The 20,988-nt window shown below is 38.5% G+C and overlaps 1 protein-coding gene across 2 annotated transcripts in view; it reads right to left on the bottom strand.

Moving 5' to 3' along the window:
* Nucleotides 1-406: 406 nt before the first annotated feature.
* Nucleotides 407-20,988, bottom strand: part of LOC124126302 (uncharacterized GTP-binding protein C428.15-like) — a 68,848-nt gene continuing 48,266 nt past the window's right edge. The window contains exons 12-14 of one of the 2 annotated variants that reach the window (XM_048392101.1): nt 9,341-9,532; nt 8,013-8,256; nt 407-1,849 (exon numbers count right to left, since the gene is read on the bottom strand). In XM_048392101.1, coding sequence (XP_048248058.1) covers nt 1,742-1,849; nt 8,013-8,256; nt 9,341-9,532 — 544 coding nt within the window. In that variant the 3' untranslated portion in view covers nt 407-1,741. The remainder of the gene's footprint in view (nt 1,850-8,012; nt 8,257-9,340; nt 9,533-20,988) is intronic. The other variant, XM_048392100.1, reaches the window with a different exon arrangement.

Below are 20,988 nucleotides of genomic sequence, written 5' to 3'. Positions count from 1 at the left end.
GCACTGAGCGGTTTGCAGGCTGACTGACGTCCAGCCACCATGAGGGTAAACCGCCCGCATGTTATCAGGAATGAGCGGGCCACTGTAACTTGATAATACTCTCATATTGCTTGCCGACGGGCCGTTATCACGCCCGTTGTTAGGTGACGTCATAGGATAGGAATAGGTGACGTCACGTTCAATAGTGACGTCATCTAGTTTGTTCAATGACGTTTCCATATTTGTAAAAGTGGGACAGTGACATTTGTGTTGATTGCAGTAAATGTTTCAAAACCGATATTGTTGTTTCTTTTTATTTGATAACAAATTCCATCCATTTTTGCTATAAAAACGGTAGACCTCGGGCTTCAGCAAATGATAATGCCCTGAAAAATAGTGTTACCCTTATATCAGTCTTTATTCATTAAGTATTGAACGCCCTGGGCCCATTCTACATATCTAAAATACACATAAAGCAATGTGTATTATATTAAAAAATGTAAAATAATAATGTTTTTTTAACATTATCATTTTACACTTTGGAACATAAGACACATTGCTTTTAACAAAAAAAGTAGTTTTTACCTTTATTACCTTTTTTACTGGTTGATGACATGATCATTTTAGATTTATGAATGATAGGAATGTGGAATATAATGTGATGTGAGAAATCAATGTAGTCTCAAGAAACAGCATTTATGTAATAATTTTATTGCATCTGACAGTTTCTTTGTCCTGTTCACAAAAAACGTGTCAACAACTTCATTAGACATTTAATATCACAGACTCTCTCACATAAGAACACATGTAAAAAATGTTAATTTAATATGCATTATTTGCTACCTTCATGCTTTTCAGTCCTGTAACACTCACAAATTTTCTTATTCACATTATGTGGCCATTTAAGAAGCTCCTTCCATCTCTAAACTTATCTAAATATAGTCAATAAATAGTTTAACACCTTTTGGAATTTAAAACAAAATTATTTCTAAATTGGAATAGAAATAATTTTTAGAAAGGAATACTAATTCACACCAAGTTTCTGCTGGAGCATGCCAAAAGGCAGGGCTAAGACACAGAAAAGTGCAAAGGCACAAATGTATCAGGCCCATCAGTAGGAAACTTTGCTGTGTCATTGTTTCATACTGTGAGATGGAAAAAAGTCCTTAATGTACAGGTGACAACTATGGGCAGACAGAAATCAATGTCTGAAAATGTTTGTAGTCAATCTTCAAGACATCACAATATCACAACTGTCTGAAGTCGCAGAAGATGTAGACAGGTTACATGAAAGACTGAATGATAGTGGCCACCAAGATTGACCACTCAGGGTAGGATGTCTCTGTGTCACATCATCAAACGTGTGTATCAACTGCAAATTTAGCGAACCAAGTTTTTAACGTTTGTAGTATTCACACGGCATCTTGATTCCTATTCCCACCAGCACATACATGTATGTATTTGCCATATTTTCCTTTCCCCAATTCCCTATCAAAATACATGTATAATAGAAACCTTTATGGAAAACTGGTCAGGTTTCATCTTTAGAAAATTGGGAATCACTTAACTTTGTGCAGCATACATGAATGAGTAGGTGAGTGAGTGAGTGAGTGAGTTTGGTTTGATGCCCCTTTGAACAGTATTAGTTATATCACACATCTGCAACATATATGAAACTGATACAAATTGATGACATAATTATATGTCAGAGTTAAGAAGATTAGATTTAATATATACATAGATATATCAGATAGAACAAATATCAGGAAAGTGCACTTCTTCTTGTGGTCATTATCTTAATAATATGGTTGCTGTCCCCGATCTTCTCATCCTTCTTCACTGGCCTCTTCTTTCCTTCACTGTTTATTGTCTGGGGAGAACAAGTTTTAATATCTACAAGCATGTCATAATTAGACATCAAAGTTTTATTTAAAAGCAAATTTCTCAAACATGTTTTAGCATAACACTGCTATTTACAACTGTTTAAAACACAGGCTATAAACCACCAGCAACCAATGCTAGGCCACCTTGCTGTGGATCATGGGGACTTACTGTGTCTCAGCTTCCAGCACAATACCCCAGCAGGATTTATGTCATCACCTTCGCTACTGGTAGTTGGTCACAATACTAGCAATGAGTTGACTTAAAACACTGGTTGATGATAGTTACATCGAGTTAGATATGAATTACACATCACACAGGTGGACAATAATTTTACCGTACTTTAACCTCCTGGGCACAGCCTTCAATAATCTCTGTTGATAAAAGCATCGCACCAAATTTAAAAACAAGCTGTTATTCAGATACATATGTAGAATTTATGAAACAGACCAATTCTTTCAACTAGTTTAAAAAGAGATTCCTCACAAGACACAGAGTCTACCTGATTAAAATCAAATATTTTACTCCGATTCGATCACATCAGATGACTTTTGTAATCAGTCAATCATAGTGGAGGCTTGATTGTGAGCAGCATATCTGATTTCCGTATTGCAAAAACAAATGTAAATGGGCAGTTCCTAATGTAGAATAATACTGTTGTGCTATATATGTTGTTAATAATTTACACTCTGTTGCACCTGAAACCCAAAAGGGCTTAGCAAGGGAACATTGACATTTTGTATGAGTTTTTTTTTATACAAAGATTTCTGAATCTGGTACCATGGTGGCAAAGAACTGAAGCTGAATAATTTAAAACAGCTGACATCTGATTGGCTCACAAACCCAAGTGTCCTTCATTTTGATTGGGCAAAGTTCAGTCAGGGTTTATCTGATGTGACCTTTACAGAGTTTGTCAGATCTTGACTGAGAGAGCTATCAAATTGGAGACGATGCTTCAATCATTTGCATAATTTCACACAATTTTGAAAAATCTTTTTAAATTATCTTTTCAGGAATCACATGGCCTGAAGAACTAAAACTAAATGAAGTGATAACGTGACTTGGATTTGTTCATGACATGGGATTGGGGATCTTTTTATCAAGACTGTCATTTACTACTGAATATCCAAAACTAGCCCATGTTTTGTAGTATTTGTTATTTTAGAATAACAACATTTGCTCAGTCAGCAACTAAAACACAAATTGACACGGTGGAAGGTAAGGGGTAAAATGCCATGAATAACTTTTTTTCCAAGCCTTTTCAATGTCAGAAAACAAGGTCAAGGCATTCTGTCCATGTAGATACATCTAAATGCTATATTAAAAAGAAAAACAGATCATACTGATAATGATTCCTCAAAAGTCATGCATGTGTAATGCAATATATATGCACAAAAATACAAAGACAAAAACAATTTTTATTTCATATTTTGACATTGTGCAATGTAGATATTTATTGAAGTAGAGGAGAAAAAGCATAACAATGAAGCTGCAAGTAGCATGAGCCATGTAGGCCACTCCTTTCTGCAGTATCATACAATGACATACATGGATGTCCCGTTGCATGGTCTCATCTTTGGTTGATCAGAAAACAAAAGTAATGAACTGTTGTTCTTCATTTTAGCTCAGTTAGATAGCCTTAAGGTATTAGTAAGTCTAGTCTTCTTAGGGCAAGTCAACAGATGCCTTCTGCCAGTGAACCAGAATAAACAAATGCCATCAAGAGGTTTTTAAAAAAAATAAGCACTTCTGGTTTCGGAACAAAACATGTTTACTTTGAAAGACCCTAGAACCAGAAAGTACCATAGCTCTAGCTCAGTTTAGAACAAACCTACTATTAGTACTTTAAGGATTTGTATTATGTGATTCCTGGTTTGGAAACCACTTTCTTACTGCATGAGAATCATAAACTTTAAAGTCAAATGTTTTAACTCAGTTAACAACAAAGTTGTTGGTGGTAATGGTACTTGATTAGCAGTATGTCACATTCATCCATATGTATTATATTTTTGTGTCAAGAGAAGCGTAAAAATATAAATATCAACACAAGGTTCACTGCCTCTGCAGTCGGAGGACCAGAGACACAAAAATAAAAAGTCATTTTCACTAATTTTCACTGTTATATCTTTCACTATGTTCCAGTGGTGTCTGCAAACGAATCCTACTTTGGAAACAATTAATCAAAACATATGCTGAACCATGTCACCTATGACTTTAAGTCATAGAACAAGAAAAGATTGGCATTTGATGACCCGTTCAGGGTCACTATGTTGCTTTAAATGAAATAGTTTTTTTGATCAATAGCCTTCAGCCTTTAAACTTAGATGTGTGGATTTTTCGTATGCACTGGATATTCAGTCTACTACATTGTGGACAATTGGACAAAATCAGACCACTGGCTCTTGAGTGACAGTTGATGAAAAAAACTGTGTATTTGAGCTGGGAAACCTCCATACAAGCCTGGAACAGACTGCAGAAACAGGAAATGTTTGGTGTAGCATGTATGGAAATGTACCCTGAATAATGTAAAATGCCCACTGATCTCTTGAATCCAAAATAGCATCTGATAATACTAAACAATTGTGAAGTTTGACAGTTGTAAGAATGAGCGGTTGAGGAGCAATATATTAGAATATGTTGTTTTCATTGAATTCTGTTTTAATTGCTTCGTCTTAGTTTTGAGAATTTCCTAGTACTCTCAACAATCATAGTCTACATACACATACAAATTGGACAAAATCAGACCACTCGTTTCTGAGTTACAGATGGATAAAAAACAGTCTATTTGAGAACTTTAACCACCAATTTTTGACAGTTCAACGGATAAAAGAAAGAAACCATAGATATGATGGGCAGAAGAAGGAGTTCTCTATGAGACTGTAGCTGCTTTATCCTTTGTTCTATGGTCAAAAGGATGAAGGTTCTGGCGTCAACCAGGCCTAGGCTATCTCATGCACACCAAGGAAAACAATGGAAAGTTTGCATGTGTTGGACAGTTTTAGAGGAGAATAATTTTGAAAGACGTACCCTAAGAGAGCTTAAAATGAACATGAAAAACCATAAAATCCAATTTGGTAGCCAAAGTACATGACCTATGACCTAAATAAAAAACCAAAAAGAGTCATCAGGAGATGATATATCCCCCCTGTCTGGTGCAGTTCGGAAATGGAGTTTGGCTACTTATACCCCACTTTTCTGTCATTGCCATTGGATACATTCAGTACAGTGAAGAAAAAAAGTTTAAGAGCACTGCTCTGGAAACAGAAAACAACTTGTTTTCATCATGAAACAGATAATAAAAAAAGGATAAAAATCCCAAATTGTCAAAAGGCACCTGTTCCCCATGAGACTGATCTAGGCTATGTAGAAGGTTTTAACAAGAAATATCGAAACAGTTTTGGAGTTCTGCTCCAGAAACGGAAAACGGACAGCAGACGGATGGACAGGGTGATCGCTATATTTCCCTGTTTTTCAAACTGAGGGGATAAAAAGTGAATCTTCTGAAATACATGCATATGGAGGAATCTGATAATGCGACACACCTATGGATATGCATTCAATTGCACCCATGAAGATCTGGGTTAAAATATGTCTTCAGCAACCCATACTTGCCGTAAAAGGTGACTATGATTGTCGTAAGAGGCAGCTAACGGGATCGGTGGTCAGACTCGCTTACTTGGTTGATGTATGTCATCGATCCCAATTGCGTTGATTGATGCTCATGATACCAATCACTGGATTGTCTGGTCCAGACTCAATTATTTACAGACTGCCAACATATAGCTGGAATATTGCTGAGTGCGGCATTAAACAACAAACAAATGTATACAACTGAAACATATTTCATTTTTATTTATGTAGACAATTAAAATATATTTTGGGTTTAAAAGTGTGGAATTCAAACATAAAGGATAAGACCATATAAGCACTCATGGTCATTCATCATGTATCACTGAATCAGGGAACATCTTTTACAGGACCTGACAATACAGATATATCATTGACTAGGCTGCCAGATTTACTGCCCTTACACCAGCTTATTGATAATGGTGAAGGCTGCACTGCTTTACCATCTGTAGGTGTGACAGCAGCATGTACCGTTCCTATAGCCAATGCCACATGCGTGGTTAGTTTAAATGGAAACAACACTCCAAGTTTGAACGTCTTGAGATATGGATGAATATTTTCTTCTCAGATTCAAAATTTGCTTATTATGGAATTTCGCCTGGTTTGACTTGTGTTCGGTGCTATTCTCGCAGCGTGAAGCGACACCTATCAGTGTCACTAAACATGATGATTTACCATATAAATTGTATTTCCTGTTCTGCTAAGCATTGTTTTATATGCAGATATAAAGATTACCATGTGTATATTCTCATAAACTAAGCCGGAAATAGCAATCAGCTGTACACACGTTTTCTCCGAATCTACCGGTGATTCAGTTAAAAAGTACCCAATGATACAACTTCAAAGAATTTTGATGCAATGGTCGGTAGATATTGTATCTGAAATTATTGTTTTATCAGGACTAATATATTCCAATATCGTGTTACTTTAGTTGCAGCTTTTAGGATATATATTTAAAATAACAAGAACCACAAGCGTAGCACTTTGAAACAGGTGATTGCTATTGAATATTTGAATAAAATTAACAAAATATATTACAAATAGTCCAGATATAGAATGAACACGTTTTTATGACCAGACGGTATAATAATGGGATTGAACTGCGTACTTCAGTTCGGATTTGTTGACTGCTATTTCCAGTGTTACCTGCTCTCTGTGATCAGCTGATAATGATTTTTAATTTTTTTTTATTAAAAGTGTAAGTTAGTTTTGGGAGCCAGGCGTTACTGCCCGCTACAACAGAGTTAGCGCTTTATTGAAGGGTGCAGTAGCGAGGGAACACTGTACTTTTGCATTCCATATTGATATATAGGCCCATGTGTATCGTGTATTGTATTGTGGTGCAAGTATCAATGGCATCGGAATATCGGTGTATCGTTCCAACCTTACTAATTATACCTGTAATAAAGTCATTAACTGAACATCAAGTGAACGACGACAAATACCCAGGCTGTGAGTTATTCCATGAAAAATTGGTGACAAGAAGGTAGTGGTACACATATTTTCTGTATACCAACCTACATAATTGTATATACACATTTACACAAGCAGATGAATTTGAAAAATGAAAGGCTGTAGTAAACATCATCCAATCAAATGCGAGGATTCAAGGGGTTTTCCAGTTGGCCCCTCCGCTGGTCAGAATCTCAGTTTGTTGGGTCGCTGGCGCTAATTGGGTTCTGGTGATTACGCGGGACCAAAAAAAAGCCCACGTCTAGACGACTGAAAGTTGGAGCGTTGTTGGACCGGCTGGGTCAGTACACCTAGCAGGTTAGTGAAGGGGACATAAATAGAAAAAGATCACCCATTACCAAAGAAATACATATTTTATCAAGATGTTCTTCAATTGTACACAATGTTAAAGCATAATATTCTCAGAAACTATACCATTTTTGTAGTATCTGTACCACAAAAATGGGGTTTAGAATAAAAAGAAAGGTATTCTTTACTTTTAGTTTTTTAAAGAATATTATAGTGATCCAGTTAAAACTTGAAGATAATACTGATTTAAGATTATAAGAAAGTACCGGTATTAGGGATCAGCATCGGCCATAATTGATCATGCTGATGAAAGGAAGTTTGACTTTTTCTGGTCTACTTGGTGGAACTATGAGGACTATTGTTGCAAAAAAATAAGTTGGAAAGTGAGTGAGTGAGTGAGTTGGGTTTAACGCCGCTTTTAACAGTATTCCAGTTATATCACGGCGTGTCAGCTTAATGTGGGAGGAAAGCCTGAAGTGATGCAGGTCTCAGACGTTTACCACTTCGGTGAAACCCACGAGCACGGGTATGGTGCTGACAAACCTAGAAACATAAACGGGGCGAACCGGGATTCGAACCCACAATCATAGGTTTCTGGCGTGCCCAAGGGACGCAACTCTGCACAGCGAATCGCGGCCCCTTAGACGACTGGGCCACCTGTGCCCCCTAAGTTGGAAAGAACAGAATGGAGGTGTAAATATAATGCCCCTGGCTTATGTGTAGGGCGTAGTGATCATCCAAAACACTGATGGTAATAAACATACCTCTGCTCGGACAAAGTCCCCAGTGAGAAGGTTGACTGGATAATGCAACATGATGACGTGCAGTTGGTCAACTGTTGTGCCTGGCTTCAGGGAGATACAGTCTCTCAGTATCACACCTTCCCCAACACTGTGACCTTTGCCTATTGAGCGTAGCGTGTCCAGACACTGCACTGGGAAGGCGTATGTTGGTTGCTTGAGACTGACAGCCTTACACAAGGCTTGGTGGACATTGGTGGAACCATAGCTGTGAGCAACAACAAAATCAATGTTGATTATTGTGTTATCTATTCAATAAAATACTCCTGACAGAATAGGTCAGAACGAATAATCTACAACCATACTATATGTTCATCCATTGTTCATGACACAACTCACTGTTTTGTCACCAAAACAACAGGCTGACTGATAGGTTGACTGAGTGTGTTGGTTGGATTGACAGGGTGTGTTGGTAGGATTGACTGAGTGTGTTGGTTAGATTGAGAGGGTGTGTTGGTGTGTTGGTAGGGTTGACTGGGTCTGTTGGTAGGGTTGACTGAGTGTGTTGGTAGGGTTGACTGGGTGTGTTGGTAGGGTTGACTGGGTGTGTTGGTAGGGTTGACTGGGTGTGTTGGTAGGGTTGACTGGGTGTGTTGATAGGGTTGACAGGGTGTGTTGGTAGGGTTGACTGGGTGTGTTGGTAGGGTTGACTGGGTGTGTTGGTAAGGTTGACAGGGTGTGTTGGTAGGGTCTGTTGATAGGGTTGACTGGGTGTGTTGATAGGGTTGACAGGGTGTGTTGGTAGGGTTGACTGAGTGTGTTGGTAGGGTTGACTGGGTGTGTTGGTAGGGTTGACTGGGTGTGTTGGTAGGGTTGACTGAGTGTGTTGGTAGGGTTGACTGAGTGTGTTGACTGGGTCTGTTGATAGGGTTGACAGGGTGTGTTGGTAGGGTTGACAGGGTGTGTTGGTAGGGTTGACTGAGTGTGTTGACTGGGTCTGTTGATAGGGTTGACAGGGTGTGTTGGTAGGGTTGACAGGGTGTGTTGATAGGGTTGCCTAGGTGTGTTGACTGGGTGTGTTGGTAGGGTTGACTGGGTGTGTTGGTTGGGTTGACAGGGTGTGTTGGTAGGGTTGACATCGTGTGTTGATAGGGTTGACTTATTGTCTTGGTTGGATTGACAGGGTGTGTTGGTAGGGTTGACAGGGTGTGTTGGTAGGGTTGACGGAGTGTGTTGGTAGGGTTGACTGAGTGTGTTGGTAGGGTTGACAGGGTGTGTTGGTAGGGTTGACGGAGTGTGTTGGTAGGGTTGACTGAGTGTGTTGGTAGGGTTGACAAGTAGTACATACTCACACATCTAACACATTCTCCTGGACATGCTGCAGTGTGAGTCTGTGCCCCTCTGTAACGTCCAAGCCACAGACCGCGAAGGAGTTACTGCGGCAAGCGTAGTCGATGACTCCTGCCCTGTGTAGGTGCTGGAGCTGACACTCACTGCGAGCACTCACAGGAATACATGGCAGCCCGGGATGAGCGTACTGCAGCCTGAAAACAGACATCACAAATTACACACAAATATACCACATTACAACTGTCACTAAAACTCTGTATTCAACATCAGTGAGGACCCAGAGAGGGCACTTACAACTCAATCTGTCTGTCATAGGAAGCTCTTGAATGGTGTAGGTTTGATATATTGTGGTCGGCAGGGGATTATTGTGGGTAAATGGATATATTTAGGAACTTAGTGGGTGGGTTAGTTTAAGGGGAGTTGAACGGCTGACGTAGTACCTATCTTTGTAGTCCTTTTTGTAGCCGCTTATGCCCACGCGGGCTTAGTGGCTGGGAAGATGTGACGATGCCACTCTCTTTGTATGCTTGGTTAGGCGGAAGCCATGATTGGGAGAGCCGAGATGTAAGGAGTGTGTTCATTGGTTGTGTCCGTTTTCCTGGTCACATGGTCCGTGTGTTGGCTTTATAAGCCTACCCTGGGAAGGGAATCGTCAGTCGTCGCTCACGTGGGGGAAAAATAGAGTAGCGCTGGAATAGGTTTGTTTTTTGGAGACGTTTTACTTTCGGGAGTTAAGTTAGAGGGGTGGTCAAAAGAAGAAGTTTAAGAAAGAAGGTTGAATTGGGTTACGTAGGTAGGGAAAGGAGAAAATTACGAAGGTTATAATTAAGTGAAGAAGGATTTTGCCCCTGTTGTTATTTGTTAAATAAACTTTAAATCCAACTTCACTCTGTGCTTTATCTACAATTAGAATTGGTAACCCGGTCATGAGCCCCCTAGAACATAAAGACTAAAATACTGCACATGGAGAAGAGAACACAACGCAAAGCACCCCAGTAAAACATCAGACCTTTTGTCAACTATTTTTATAGCTCTTCTGTCACTGGACACCTTTTACAGGCTTTTTTTTTTTACAGGCGCCTATTACAATATCAGCTTTCTTTAGGATAGATTATTAAAAAGGTGGTTACAACTACAACATGCAACAAAAACAAAAACAACTATCATTTCCAACAACTGATCACATGCATAATTATACAACTACATGAATAGTCTCTTGTCATTGTGAATGTCACGGAGCTGTGTTCCAATGATCAGGGGTGTCATTAAACAAGAATAAATTAATATTGAAAGCGTGATAGGCAGGGGTCCGGAAACGGTCATATGCGCCGGACATGTCCGATTGGGAATCTCAAATGTCCGGTTTAAATTATTGCTTACCGGACATTTAAATATTTCTGTCCGGACATTTTAAAAAACAAACAACGCTACCTTCGGGGTCCAAATAATTGATGAGCGTTATCGTATCCCTTCAGTGAATTCAGGTGAATAAACAGGTATAACAAACTTGGTCAATAAAAGAATGAAATTTGATATAAAACTTCACTAGACATGATGATTTACCACTTAAAATGTATTTCCTGCTCTCCAAGGCATTGTTTTATATGCAGAGATTAAGATTACCGTGTGTATTTTATCGTAAACTAAGCCGGAAATAGCAATCAGCTGTGCACATGTTTCCTCCCAATCTACCGGTGATTCAGTTAAAACGTAGCCAATGATACAACTTCAAAGAATTTTGATGCAATGGTCAGAAGAAATTGCATCTGAAATTATTATTTTAACAGGACTAATATATTCCAATATGGTGTTATTTTAGCTGCAGTTTCCACCATATATACTTAGAATTATAAGAACCATAAGTGTAGCACTTTGGTACAGATGGTATGCAGGATATTTTTTGATGTATGGAACGATTTTGACCAGTCACCGTAGGGACTAGTCACTTCCTGCGCTACATATATTTCGATTGCGAAAAACGTTATGTTGACATTTAATAGTCAAACTGCCTCAAATATGACTTTTAGTGAGTCATGGTACGGCATTCATGATATGTGTATCAATTCTCTTGCAACTAAAGTTCGTTTCAAGGCGCCAGTAGCGGTAACCTGACCGTGGTTGCTGTAAATAACGGTGAGTTGTGCGATCTACCGATCACTTCGCACACAATTTTGCCGAAATTATTGTAAACATTATTATAATTATTGAATGAAAAATAGAATAAAATTAATCAAATATATATGCAAACTCTAGTCCAGATAAACAATGAACAATATTTTTTTATTTCCAGATATTATAATGATAGGATTAAATTGCGTACTTCAGTTCGGATTTGTTGACTGGTATTTCCAATGTTAGGTTCAGCTGATAATGTTTTCTGAGATGGGGGAAAACATCGAGTCATTGGAAAACTTGAGTTTATTTAAAATGTTAGTAAATTTTGGGAGTCATGCTTTACCGCGTGCTATAACCGAAGCGTGCAATAACGAAGGAACACTGTACGTAACAACTTGTAATGTGTGTGAAAAGTCGTACAAAAATTGCGCTATTTGAAGGGGGCGTGGCCTAAATGCAAATGTCCAATTTGGATTTTAAATTTTCCGGGCCCCTGGTGATAGGTCAACAGGTTTATTACTAACAACTACTGGTACCAATAGATGACAATAAAAGGGTCAAATAAGCCCAATCTGCAATGACACAGATCACTAATTAAATATATCACAGCAAATACACAAGCGGCTCAGCTAAGCAACTGTATCACAGTAATAAAATGAGGGTAGCTGAAACAACACTTTGACAAGATACAGACAAGATGCATATACAGCCAATTAAATCGACTGCGACCAATTAACACCTGAGTTATTTAACTCAACACTCTGTGGGGCACCTTTCTGGGACAAGACATAAAGTAGTATAGGTAATGGGGGTTCTGGACTACTTCCACTGGAGCCGGATTCATATACCTATACCGCTACTACAGGTGGCATTTTTTATGCCAAAATGATTATGCGATTCAATGATAGTCATGAGATTAAGTTAAATTGGCTCTAGCTCACCAATACCTGGGGCCAATCAATGCTTTAGATGAGCCTAAATGGTAATAAAAATATTCTTCATTATTTTTATCAATAAAGCGACATTCAACATTTTTATTAAGTTCTTCGTTCATTTTACTAAGAGACCAGACTATATAACTACACTCTTCTTGTAAATTGATAAGAAACAATTGATAACCATATTTGGTTGGTTTGACATCACTGATATAATAAAAACCTTGTGGTAATTCTCTCCATTTAATTGTTTTTTTCGATCTCCATTATTATATATATGTATGTAAGCATTTGTCTAAATGTGATCAAACGATAGTAAGCAATCTATTTTTAATCTCCAATCAGTTCTTTGGTTTTGGCACGGAATAATTGACGCCTTGTTGCCTCCCCTGTTCTATGAACTTTTTTTTCTCGTCTTCGCTTATACCACTGGTCTCATGAGATTTTGATTGAATCTCCTGCTTCATTGCGTTGTATTTGGTGAGTTCTGACAACACTAAACGAAACTCATCCTCGGTTATCTTACAATCGACCATTGCTGTCGAAATATGATCCTCAATGCTGTTCAACTTTGCTTCGGCCAGTATTCGAATACTATCGTGTTTTAATGCTTTCTTTTGTAACCTACGAGAAATGAATTTTATCGCTATTCCTGCCAGTCCCGAGACTCCAGCGGCTATTTCCATGCCGAGCACGATAGGCGCGGCGATTATAGTTGATAATAAACCGACACCGGCTACACCGAGTCCCATGCCAGCTACTACAAGCGCGGTGTCAACTCCGTCCAGAGCATTCACGGCTCTGCAATACTTTTTATACAATCCAAGTCTCAACTCCCTATCCTTCTCTATTCGATGTTTTATGTCGCTTATTTGATGTAATCGAAATCCATCAACAGTTTCCATCTTTTCAATTGCTTCATCGAGCGCTGGATATAAACTCATAGTGTATATTACGATCATATAATAGTCTTTAATTGGTCTTGCTTAAACGTTTTGAGACTATACATCAACCTTATCAAATGTATATTATACGGCAAGAATATCTTAGTAAGAGAAATACTACCACTTTTAATAATTTGAACCCCCTCGAGCGTTGCAACGGGCGATGCTCCGATATGAATAATACTACAACGTCGACGCTCGTGTTTCTTGAGCCATTTAATCGATAGACCTGGTAATATTTCGAAGGTATCTTCCGGTACATCTCCAAACAAGACTTCAATAATAAGCGTGGAAATATTAGGTATTGCACTCAAGTTCTGTTTAATATCATCAAATTCTGTAACCAAATTTAAAGTAACATTTTGGATTGCCGGACGACTATATAACATATGACCTGGGTTTTCTGGCAGGGGGGTGACTAACACACTTTTTTGGTTTGATGGGATATAAGCCGCGAGTACGATGCCACTATTTATTATCTTAGTTAAATTATGTCCCTTACCCATCATCACATAAGGTGGGGTAATGACGATATTCAGTAGCCACTCGATGTTTGCGTCGACCATAGTCCATTTATTATTGTCGTTGCGAATAATATTGTACGAAGTGTTTTTAATGAGTCTACTAACGTCGACATCGCTTAAATCTTCTAGATTACCTGTGAATGTAACTTCTTTCCGCTTGTATACATTATCGTGTAAGTGTAAAGCGTAGAAACTTACCATTGTTACCGGGTTTATCGAATCCTTCCGTGTCTCCGAGATCGGAAAGCGCAATTGTATTAAATTGTCTGAGCGTTCCAGGGCCTGATGCATCAACCATTATTTATAATATGGAGTGTTACCCTTAAGTATCCTATATGTACAGGTTAGTGTTTTACATCTAATATAGAAATTTTGAGGTCTGAAATAATACCCGCTTTAATTTTTTATATTGTAAAGGTGAGAAAGATTCCGTTCACCGCTATTATATTTTTCATTTTTCACTGGAATAGATCTGAGCAGAGTTGAAGGACTTTCTAGTTGAATATTATTTGTTGTGCTTATTTGATCAAGATGGATACACAACTCTTTATAGGGAACTAAATCAGGTAATGTATTTCCATGTATTGTTATGTTGGGTTTTATAGGTTCATAGTCGAGTGGAAATCCAAGTTTAGGTACTAAGTTGGTGGCCATAATTACACCTTTTTCTCCAGTGGCTAATTTCAGCATCCCATTCGACTCATTTTGTGTGAGACTCATTCCATTAGGCTTAAAAATTTCATCACTGAGTGAGCATACGCTGTAATACCCATCAGGTATATTAATGGATTTGTCAATTGTATATTCGTTTATCAATATAAACAACTCATTATTTAATCTTTCAGCATTTATATTGATCCACCGTGGGTAATACATTACATCGCATAGAGCAACTTCGAGCTGACCATCCGAGTTATCGATAGTACGAAGCAGTTGAATAGACTGACCATTTGTTATTCCCGGGAGCGTAACATCAAATTAAATATACAATGATACTATATCATAACTTAAATATGGAATCAACCATTATTTTTAATATGGAGTGTTACACTTAAGTATCCTATATGTACAGGTTGGTGTTTTACATCTAATATAGAAATTTTGAGGTCTGAAATAATACCCCGCTTTAATTTTTTATATTGTAATGTTGAGAAAGATTCCGTTCTACCACTATTGTATTTTTCATTTTTCACTGGAACACATCTGAGTAGAGTTGAAGGACTTTCTTGTTGAATATTATCCGTCGTACTGATCTGATCAAGATGGATGCACAACTCTTTCTAGGGAACTAAATCGGGCAAATTAACCCCCTGTGCTGATGTCTTGTATATTGTGCCAATTAAGCGTGCAAATCCAAGTGTAACTGATAAGTCCAATAAAATCATTGCACTATTTTCTCCATGGTCTAATTTCAGTAACCCATTCGACTCATTTTGTGTTAGACTCCATTAGGCTTAAAAATTTCATCATTGAGTGAGCATACACTGTAATACCCATCAGGTATAGTAATTATTTTGCCAGGACTAACTCCATCAGTTATCATTATCCTATTATTATCTTTTGTAGCATTTATATTGGTCCACAGCGGGTAATACGTTACATCGCATAGAGCTACTTCGAGTTGTCCATCCGAGTTATCGATAGTATGAAGCAGTTCAATAGACTGACCATTTGTTATTCCCGGGAGTGTAACATACATATTAAATATACAATGATACTATATCATAACTTAAATATGAAATCGAGACACATTACTAATCTATCGATTATGGTTAATTCCTATGGTGATGATTTTTTCGTTAAATTACCTGATATCTTTAAAAATTACAGGGTCACGGCGATAAAATGGTGCACGATTGGTTTCACAATCCGATGCAATTTTGGCAGAATCAGTTAAACTTTGCCGTATGGTCTGCCACAACGGGATGTGGCGTATCTGTTAATGCCCCAGGATTTAAACTATATAAGTCTGTTTTATTATTTCACGTGTATTATCAGATTAGACGTATACTTAAAGAAATTAGTGCTCCATTACCGCAGGATCGAGCGAGGAATTCCACAAATAATAATTATGAAAAGTCTGCGTATGAGCGTATTTGTCATGAATTTAATGTTTCTACGAGTAAAGATTGGCGTATTAAAGGAGCAAACCATGGTCTAGGAGTTCCTTACACAGAGGAAAATATATCCGTCAAAGAAGAAAGCGATTATGTATATAAAACACTTAATAAACTTCCAGTTTATTTTGGTAAGTTGTGGCAGGACAGCAAACTTTACGCAAGATTATATGATAATCGGTATAAAACCGGTCATTGGTATAAAGGCTGGGAACTTTCGAGTAACAATTGGAGAGGGGATATTATGAGTTTTAAGTGTGGGTTAATTTATATTGTTAAAAAATTTGTACAACTGAACGATGACGCTTGGAATGAATTTCTTAATGATAAAATGGAAAATAATTTTACTTACCCAGGATTTGTAAGATTTAATGAATCGATAAGAACTTATGTGTGGGCAATTCTCGGTTCACAATCGCAAACACGAACGTCCATTATCGGTACTGGGACGGCGTTCGATGCGCAAAAACAGTTTGTCGCAAACTTGGAGGACGCCATTAATTCACCAGTTGACATACCATCGTCTATAAAATGTTTTCAAGATGCAATACAGTACACTCAATCCAAAGTAGACTACGTTTATGCGCCCGGACTATACATGTCTCCGAGTAATATGGAACTTAAGATCGGTCAAGTGATAGGTTATAATACTAAAATTGTTATTGGTACCGATAAACAAAAACCAGGTATAAATTCAGATATTAACGTCGAATTAATAACGCAAACAATCACGGGCGAAAAGGGAATAGTCAAGCTACAAACACCACAACCATCTACTAACGCACAAACACAAGTACCACCACATATTGAGGCTAAAAATCAACAACATATCGATGAAAAAACAGCACTTGTATTAGGTGGAATCTCGACTGGTTTACTCATGATTTGGATAAATAGTTCTTAGCGGATACGTACAACAGCCCTGCAATTGCTACGATCAACCCCCACAAGTTTTGACTAAACCAAGTGGTGGTCTTAGCTAATAAATTCAATAGCCAGGAAACTATACTCCCTATTATACCGGGAAGTGCGGCCGCGGCTTTTTCAGCGAGCTTTCCCAGTGCTGAACCTAATGCTTTTAAATGCTTTTTTATCCACTCTTTTATACCGTTTTTATCACTAAGTGGTGTGGGCGGTGTACCACCACCTGTGCCAGCTGTTAACGCGAGAGTCAAAGTCGATATAATAAATCCCAACGCGGTTAAAATACTGGCAATTGTTATTCCCTGTTCTCTGAACAATGTTTTAATTTTATCGGCCAGTGTAGTGTCATCGTTGAGGACTTGATCGATAGTTTCTCGAATTCGACTGATTTGCGAACGAAGTGCCTTTCTATTACTGGAAGCTGCTTCGAGGCGGGCCGATCTTTCGTCTTCTAAGTTACGCAATCTTTCCGCTAAGCGGCGTCTACTGAACTCATCGCCCGCCTGTTCAAGTTTTGTTTTCTCGTAATCTATATGCTTGTCAATTTCGGATAGCTTAGCTGTATTATTCATGAGTTCTCCCCGCATTGTTCGCATTGCCTTGTCAAGACCTCGTAATTCCCTAATACTAAACTCCGAGGGTGGTACCTGTAACGTGGAATTATCGTAATAGGTATCTAAGATTTCTCCGAGTCCGTTCGAGGCCACCATCGAGGCTGCTTCCAAATTATCTGTGTTACTGAGTTCTTCCCGCACAGTCCTAAGAACCTTAGTAGTATTCGCGGAAAGTCGTGAGTAGTCCACAAAACCTAATTATCACGAACAGTGCTGATACCGTGTTTACCGGCTATGGTAGACAAGGCTAGGGGCTTACGAGTACGATAATGCATAAGGTCAATATCTGGAGCGCCACGCAGTCGCAATATTCCTTTACTATCTATCGTAAACTTTGAATACTCATGACCAATAGGGGTATCTTTAAAGGTATCGTAATAATCATCAACGGTTGATTGTAAAAGTTCATCATTTACGGTTGGGTTCAAAATTTCATCGTTAAGATTCGTAAAGCTGGTTTCATCAGTACCCTCTTCGATTGGATTCGGGTTATCTAAATAATCTAGATCATAATCAGTCATTTTTATATTAAAAATAGGGTACATGTTTTCAATATAACAATGTCTTCGCAATACGGACGCAAGTTAAACCCACAACGTAGACTTCGAGATCCATTAGGGATCAAAGCAATTCGTCAGTCTGTAACTACAACTAATAACCCTAGTACCATCGATCAGAATCAACCGCTTCTGGTTCGCTTTCCTATTCTCGGCGCACACGATGTGTTAGTTCCGGGAACTGTCCGACTAGCAATTACGTTTGGTTTGACTTCTACCGACGTTAACAGGGAGCCCGTTCAGAACATAGGTCGTGCTATCGTTAAGAAAATCGCGATTAAAATTAGCGGTAATGAGGTTTTGAGTATCGACAATAGCAATGTATACTATTGCTACATGGATCTCTGGAGAACGGATAAAGAGCGGGAAAACTTACAGTACCAAGGTATTTGTAATAAGAACACATTGAGACTGCGAGTAGGTGCTGAAAATGGTGTTGATACCAACGAAAAAGATAAGGCCGTTGCCGACGCATTAGGTAACTGATTCTCTGTTCCCCTAGACTTTGAATTACTAGATTCCCACATGCCCTTTTATTAAGCATCCCTAGTCGATAGGTTAGAATACGAACTCACTTTTAATGACTACGGAAGAGTAATCAGATCTGGTGAAGATCCTAGCTATTCCAGTGACAATATCTCGCTGGAGTAGGATATGATAACGGATCCCGAATTAGCCAGACAAATTCGTAACATTATACTGGAAGTTTAGCCATTTTGTACAATCGCGTGCAACATCGACATCGAAAGATCACGAGGGACAAAAAAGATACGATGTGGAATATTAATCTAAACGTTCCCACGAGGTCGTTGAAGGGTATTTTAATGTTGTTTGAGGACCCCTCCGATGCGTTTAAAAGAAATACCGAGAAGTTCTACAATCCCAAGATTACAAAAGTAGAATTGACTATCGAAGGCCTTCCTAATCAACTATATAGCCAAGGAATGCAAGCGTATCACCAGTGGGATGAGATTAAAAAACTCCCTTCTATAAAATGTTCCACGGAAGTTATCGCGGTCGTGAAAGATCTGTCTCTCGGGAGTGTATCGATGGGTGAATACCTCACCACGAAGTACGCGCTATGGCTCGACATGCGAACAACGGACGATGACCAACTACACGGCAGTGGGAGGAGAATAGAAAATGCTAGCAAGGGTGTCACTATACAGATAACGAAGCTCCAGGAATCGGCTGGTAAATTAAACATATATTTGTACGTGATTATGGATGCGCAACTTAATATACAGAATGGGCGATTCGTGCAAGCAATCTATTAATAATCTTTTACCTAAAGATCCACACTGCGCTATCATATGCGGGCAAATGGGCTGCGGAAAAACAGCTTTTATTCTAGATATTTTACAAAGTCATTATCGGGACGTTTTCGATCATATTATTATTCTGTGCCCGACTATAAGCGTTAATAAAACATACTTATCGAGAGATTGGGTAATGAATGACGACGGGGTACACAGAGTCGATCCGGGCGATCGTTTACAAGACTGTCTCCGAGTATGTCACGAAAAAATACAAAGGAGAATCAACCCTTTTCGTAATAGACGTTTGCAGCGCGAGGAAAGAACTCACCAAAAAGAAAGATATGCTTTCGCATTTAGCATTCTCCGGTTGGCATACTCAGCATAGCGTTTGGGTACTTACTCAAAAATACAACTCTGTCCTGAAAGATCTCAGAGAGCAGACCAAATGGGTAGCCCTGTTTCATTGCAAAGACCGAGATTCATTCGAGGAATGTTTACGCGAAAATGATGTTATCTACACCAAGCTCGAACGAGATAAAGTCAGAAAACTGTTAGCGGCAACGAAGCACTGTAAACTCGTATTAAAAACCGATCAACCAGCTGCTTATGCAATTGCTTAGCAAAATGTAGCAAAATTATAGCAAATATAGCAAAATAATAGCAAAATGTAGCAAATTGTAACAAATTGAACATTAGCGGTTAATATGACATAAAATGTGGTTCGAAATCCTCATTCTTTCGCAACAGTTCATTATTATGGGTTGTATTGGATATGTCATATTAGATTATGTTAATCTTAAATATCTCCTTAGGTATTACATTATGGAATGCGACGAACTCATTGAACAAATGCTCAAAGAAGATCATGCAGATCAAAATGTAGATAAATCTTTAGATAAACATAGAGAAAGACTCGCCGCTTTGGTAGCCGGTGGAAAATATTCCCAATATTTGGGAGAAAATTATACCATCGAAAAAATGGATAACATGACAGACGAAGAAATTAAAAAACTGTACGCGCGTTACGAGTCTAGACTGGGAGCTACCATGACTAAAACGATAGGGTCGTCTATATAACAACTATACACACCCGTAGCTAGTACATTTCTCCCCATCCCGGCAGAACATTGCATGTATTTATGCGAATCTCTAGAGAAAGACCCATTCATCGAACACGCTATAAGCGCAGTGAGCTGTGAGTTTTATCATAGATACGGAATGATCTTAGCTCCACTCACCACAGCTTTAATAACGGCTAGGTATTGTCAATTTAAACATACATGCCCACTTAATAATAATGGAGACTCAACAGGTGACACCACAACAGATTGTGAACACACAACAACATGTGAACGAAGAACAACAGATTGCGGAACAACGAGTGAATAAGGAACCACCACATGTGAATGAGAAAATACAACATGTGAATGCACCACAAACACAAAAACAACCCAGAGTTACTAAGAACCCCCAAAAAATAGCCGCAGGAAGAAAGGGAGGACTGGCGAGGAAAGCGAAATTAATAAATAATTCAAATATTAATCCGATTAAAACATGGGCACTAGTAGGAGTTGCTGGTATAGCGGCTGTATGGTTCTTTTATAAGACCAGAGAAGAGAAAACGTCACCCCCAATGCAACAACAAGTTCAATTAGAGGTTA

This window comes from Haliotis rufescens, unplaced genomic scaffold (genome assembly GCF_023055435.1).
Source record: "Haliotis rufescens isolate VD_foot unplaced genomic scaffold, xgHalRufe1.0.p SCAF_11, whole genome shotgun sequence".
Classification (NCBI taxonomy): Eukaryota; Metazoa; Mollusca; class Gastropoda; order Lepetellida; family Haliotidae; genus Haliotis; species Haliotis rufescens.
This window is presented reverse-complemented; position numbering and strand designations above follow the sequence as displayed.